The sequence below is a fragment of the Centropristis striata genome, chromosome 17, assembly GCF_030273125.1.
Source record: "Centropristis striata isolate RG_2023a ecotype Rhode Island chromosome 17, C.striata_1.0, whole genome shotgun sequence".
Classification (NCBI taxonomy): domain Eukaryota; kingdom Metazoa; phylum Chordata; class Actinopteri; order Perciformes; family Serranidae; genus Centropristis; species Centropristis striata.
This window is the reverse complement of record NC_081533.1, coordinates 28,321,895-28,327,630: the sequence shown is the minus strand read 5'-3', so window position 1 is coordinate 28,327,630 and position 5,736 is coordinate 28,321,895. Positions and strand designations below refer to the sequence as shown.

Here is a 5,736-nt window from a genome sequence, read left to right as displayed (position 1 = left end):
GAAGGCACCACTAGCCGTGTTGTGTTCAGGGGTGAACTGAGCCATTTGTGTGTCTCTAGCGGTAACGTTGACTCACCGCAACTTAATAATACAACTTAAAGCAGCACAATGCAGCGGTGTGTTCAAATGCTGGACTCTCTCAGGCTGCGACACTAAAAGCGCTGCAGCAGTAGCAGATCTCGTGCTGCTCATCTAACAGCAGGAGCACCAAATGCTAACTTACCTAGCTAAACTGTTAGCATGTTAGCAGCTGTTCACTCCCATTGAAAGCATCATTAAGTCCTCCTATACAGTCTGTAGAGACTATAACCAGTCTATGCTACCACAGAGACCAGCAACATGACCTCAGCTTCCACTAAAGTAAGTCGTTTTTACACATAAAACACCGAGAAGTAGTTAGCATCAGCCGTTAGCCCAGTATGATAAATGTCCTGTTACTAGTAATTACACAGACGCTCGTGCCTCTGTACGTTTCCCTCCTACTGGCGCGAGGAGCAGGTCTGTTATCGGTGGATTTAAGGTGACCTCAGCGGTCAACTAAGGCTCCAGAAAGGCTTTTACTTTGAAAATTTACTTTGAGAATATCGTCACACTGTTCAAATAATAGCCTAACTAATTTTTTCAAGTTTTGCAGGAAACACAAAAAACTTCACCAAAAGTGTAACATATGGTATTTATTGATAATTTCGCTCCAAAAGGATGTAAGAAAGGATGGCTATTGGCATAGTAATAACACTGTGTGTAAATTATGTAACTTAAGAGAAATAAATGACTTAGGCAATTTTTTGAACATGCCTTTGTGACTTAAGCAAGATATGGTAACACTTTATTTTGAAGGAGTCTACATAAGAGTCACACAAGCCTGTCAGAAACATGCTGTGTAACAGTACTGTGATTAGTTGTAGTTGTTCTTTTGTATTGTGATACAGTTAAACTGACCCTGATCTTTGTTGTTATATTACTTTGTTAAACTTTTGGCCTGAAGGGTCCTTTTTGTTTGTATATCTTACTGCTATAGCAGTAAGATATACAAACAAAAAGGACCCCTTCAGCGCCAAAAGTTTAACACAGTAATATAACAACAAGATCAGGGTCAGTTTAACTGTATCACAATACAAAACGAACACATACAACTAATCACAGTACTGTTACACAGCCATGTTTTCTGACAGGCTTGTGTGACTCTTATGTAGACTCCTTCAAAATAAAGTGTTACCACATCTTGCTTAAGTCACAAAGGCATGTTCAATGATTTACACACAGTGTTATTACTATGCCAATAGCCATCCTTTGTTACATCCTTTTTGAGTGAAATGATCAATAAATGTCGTATGTTACACTTTTGGTGAAGTTTTTTGTGTTTCCTGCAAAACTTGAAAAATGAGTTAGGCGATTATTTTAACAAGGTGACGATATATATTTGAGAAATGCTTCTAGATTAATGATCCCACTGTAGTACTTTGTTTCCTGAATGGTATGGGTGTAAATCTCAAGTTCCATTGTGATGTTGATTATTTGGACTAAGATAGCCATGATAAGATTTTGATTCAGTTCAGTTCATTCAGGGGTCATGAGATGTCATACCCATTTAATTCAATTAGTGTTCAAATGTCTACACACTTTGGGACATGTAGTGAATCTCTGCATATTGTTATTTGTTATTTGAGTCTTACGTTACTCTTCAAACAGTCTGTGTGATAATGAAACTGGCACCAGGTACTGTCTCACAGTCCAGAGTTTTAATGTTCCATGTGTGTTTCACAGGTTGGGGAGATCTTCTCTGCAGCTGGAGCTGCTTTTACTAAACTCGGAGAGCTCACCATGCAGCTTCACCCAGTGGCAGACTCCAGTCCTGCAGGGTAACGCACACACACAAATTGGCTAATCCTTTTTGACATATATTCAGTTGAAAAAAGTACAAAGACAAAATGTTCAAACTGATAAACGTGATATGTTTTGACATATATTAGACATATTGAGGAAAATCAGGTTGTAGCTTGCAGTCAACTTTACCCAACTGAAAAGTTTAATTTTTACTTTTTCTCAACATTGTGTTTCATCTTTATTATTCATGTTATTTCATGTATTATTTATCTTATTTCTATCTAAGATAAAAAAAAATTGTCTTTATACAGTTTTCAATTGACTTCAAAAAGGATTAGCAAAATTCTTGCATTCTGTTTTATTTACGTTTTAGACCGTATCTAAACTTTTTGGATAATCTGGGTTGTGAATAAACTCCTCATATCAGATCATATGGATGCTCCTGTAAGTGTAAATACTAAAGTCAGTTTAGTTCCCATCCTCCCTCCAGCGGTCAGACGAAGAGCACGGTGAAGAGGAAGCTGTACGAAGACGGAGCGCTGCCCGTCTCCTCCTCCGACGGGCCCAAGAAGGCCGTTAAGAAAAACATCGCTTCTGTTGCCATGGCAACACAGGGCACTCCAACGGTCATCTCCGTGCCCACATCTCATGTTGTCGTAGCGTCCGGACTACAGGGCGCCCCCTCCAGCCAGACCAGCCTGAAGAAACAGAAGACTGCTGGTAAGTCTACTACTACATGACACACTCCTCTTTACTACACACAATTTTTTCTTTTACATCATCAACTGGCACATAATGATCAGATCAATGTACATCATGAAGTATAGCACAACCTTGTGTATTCTTGCCTTAGTAACCTACATGTGGTAAGAATCAGAATATAATAATAATAATAATAATAATATAATAATGATAATAATAATAATACATTTTATTTATAGGCGCCTTTCTGAACACTCATGATCACCTTACAAATCAACATCAACGTCATAAAAGCAGGCAAAACTACATAATACTGATAATAACAAAGAGAACGGTGGGGTCATTTAAGTGAAAGCAGATGAAATTAAGGGGATTAGTATTATTATTATCTAAAAAGTATAGCGTTATAATATTAACTTATATGTCATAACATTTACATAACATGACATTTTTGGAGCCCTTCACTTTGTCTAGTATACACTACATTATTTAAAATAACTTTTTTTTTTGTTATAATGTAATTTTGTTGTTATTGTAGCGTAACTGTGCTTTTTAAATTCAATGTGTTTACAGTGTTCACAAACAGTAAGACTAATTGTGTGTGTGTGTGTGTGTGTGTAGACGTTACCCTCAGCGCTCTGAACGACTCAGATGTCAACAGTGATCTCGTGGACATGGAGGGACTGGGGGAAGGATCCAACTCCAAAAAACTCAACAACTTTGATCAAGGTGATGTTGATACACAGCTACTGACACACAGCACACCAAGGGTTACAGCAGGCTGGTCTACTGATCCATGGGAGGCTTTTTATTCTCAACTCAACTCATTCAGTCGTCTGAAGCGTCTTCCCTCAGTTGGTTTGTTCCGTCTTGCTCGTCTGGAACAAAACCTGCAGCCACTCGGCCCTTTCATGGATCAGTTTGACCCCCCTGGGTTAAAGGATGGTTGTTTTTTGTGTATGATGTACTTATCCATACTGTATTACTGTATTTAAGCCACTTTTAAAAAAAAAAAGGGTAACACTTTCTATGAAGACTACATCTATAGTGCATTATGAGCGCATTCATAGTGAATTATAATGCTCATTATAATCAATCATAATGCATTATGACTGCATTCATAAACACATATAAAGCTTCATGATGCACTATATCAACAGTTATAAATATAGCTTATAATGACTTATAAATCCAAGTGTCTTATGAGTGCTCTTGACTGGTTATAAACTACAGGCTGACTGATGAGGCTTATAATACATTACAACTACTCATACCCCTCTATACACACACCTCAACAATCAATTGTTATAAGGACTCATAGGATGCCATAAGTATAAATGAATGATCAATGTATGCTTTAAGTAAAGTGAGGTTCATATAGACGCATCTATAATGCAGTATAGCTAATCATGATGAATCATGAAACATCATGATTAGCTATACTGCATTATAGATGTGTCTATATGAACCTCACTTTACTTAAAGCATACATTGATCATTTATTTATACTTATGGCATCCTATGAGTCCTTATAACTAAATATTATAAGCCTCATCAGTCAGCCTGTAGTTTATAACCAGTCAAGAGCACTCATAAGACACTTGGATTTATAAGTCATTATAAGCTATATTTATAACTGTTGATATAGTGCATCATGAAGCTTTATATGTGTTTATGAATGCAGTCATAATGCATTATGATTGATTATAATGAGCATTATAATTCACTATGAATGCGCTCATAATGCACTATAGATGTAGTCTTCATAGAAAGTGTTACCAAAAAAAGATATTCTTCAGAGATTTCAAACTATGCCCTTTAACCTTAAAATGTGTGTGTGTGTAAAAGTTATTCCTCTGTGCCACAGAACTCCATTATTGTCAAAAAACCTTTTAAATACACTGCTGAGTCCCCCATGGTTACACTCTTTCTCCATGTGTGTTTTCTACTTCAAAATATTAAGGAAAACAGGAAATTCTAAATTAAAAAGACAGTTTGCAGAATCAAACCGTTAAATTATAGCCATTTGAATTAAATGTTTAGGAATAATTGGTCAACTGATTAGACACTGAGCAGTTTTTGCTCTCTCTCTATACAAAGTGGGGATTTTAGATCATTTATTCTTTCGTTAGGACAGAGTTCGACATATTTGAGCCTTTTGCAGGAAGAGGAGACTAACACAGACTGTGTTGACGCTGATGCTGATGCTTGTCTGGCCTCTCCACAGATAACCTGAACCTGGACTCGAGCCTCATCATGAACCCTGGAGACCTTCCTCTGCTCTCCCGTTGACCTTCCACTTCCTGTGGATTTGAAATGATGGACAGAACTGTGAAAATAACACCCAAGTTGTGATAAAATGGACACATTCTGAGCCAGAAGATACCGACCCCCCCACATTAGAGTAAATATAGTAGTATTGAATACTGCTGTGTCATGGACTCTTCTCCAACCCACTGTAAGAGCTGTTGGCACTATCAAAAACCTGTTGGGATCATTTGAAAACTTTTTTTTAATTGTATATACTTTTTATTTTGACCGTTTTCTCTCCTCCTCATTGATTTTTGTATGAACGTCCAGAAAGTCCTCCAAAAAAACAGACATGTTACAGTGAGGAAGCGGTTCTAACATTCATACTTCCTGTGTTTCTTTAACGAGAAGCCAGGAAAACAAACACAATGCAGCAGAGAAACCTCGGCTGCATCAACAACATGGAGCGCTGCCCTCTCCAGATGCACCCGGACCGCTACAGGACAGGGACCGGGAAGAAGAAGAGATTTGTCTGAACGGTGTTTTATTATATTTTCAGTATTGACACAAGTATAAATTTCGGTAAAACATGTTGTTATTACAGTATTTAGAACATCAAAGACAGTTTGTCTGAGTGATTGGTTACAGGATATTTGTTCTTTGTCTAAATTCATTCCTTCAGTCACATCATACACTTTATATATATATATATATATATATATATATATATATATATATATATATATATATATATATACACTACTGGTCAAACGTTTTAGAACACACCTTTTCCAACTTTTCCAGAATTTAATTGAAAATGATGCAGTTTAATGTCTCAGTCTACTCTGAAATTAATGCACATTTGCAACATTTAAAATTCTTTATTGAGCATGATAGTGTTTTGAAAGTAAAAAAAGATTCAAAATCACATTTTATGTTGGACTAAAGGACTAAAAAAAG

The 5,736-nt window shown here is 36.7% G+C and overlaps 1 protein-coding gene across 2 annotated transcripts; it reads left to right on the top strand.

Annotated features, from left to right (window-relative positions):
- On the top strand, positions 1–4,942 carry zgc:92664 (uncharacterized protein LOC436695 homolog). 2 transcript variants are annotated; one of them, XM_059354596.1, is made up of 5 exons: positions 1–360; positions 1,765–1,859; positions 2,315–2,544; positions 3,148–3,255; positions 4,754–4,942. In XM_059354596.1, exons 1-5 carry the CDS (start codon positions 340–342, stop codon positions 4,816–4,818), a joined length of 519 nt encoding a protein of 172 aa, XP_059210579.1. In that variant the 5' UTR covers positions 1–339; the 3' UTR covers positions 4,819–4,942. The 2 variants fall into 2 exon arrangements, with proteins under 2 accessions (XP_059210579.1, XP_059210578.1); XM_059354595.1 differs by having other exon boundaries at positions 2,297–2,544.
- Positions 4,943–5,736: the final 794 nt, after the last annotated feature.

Bases quoted from the DNA above. Each gene is read 5' to 3' on its own strand.
- zgc:92664 (XM_059354595.1), top strand. From the start codon at position 340: ATGACCTCAGCTTCCACTAAA. The intron at 2,545-3,147 runs GTAAGTCTACTA...GTGTGTGTGTAG, and splicing joins GAAGAAACAGAAGACTGCTG to ACGTTACCCTCAGCGCTCTG. The intron at 3,256-4,753 runs GTGATGTTGATA...GCCTCTCCACAG, and splicing joins ACTCAACAACTTTGATCAAG to ATAACCTGAACCTGGACTCG.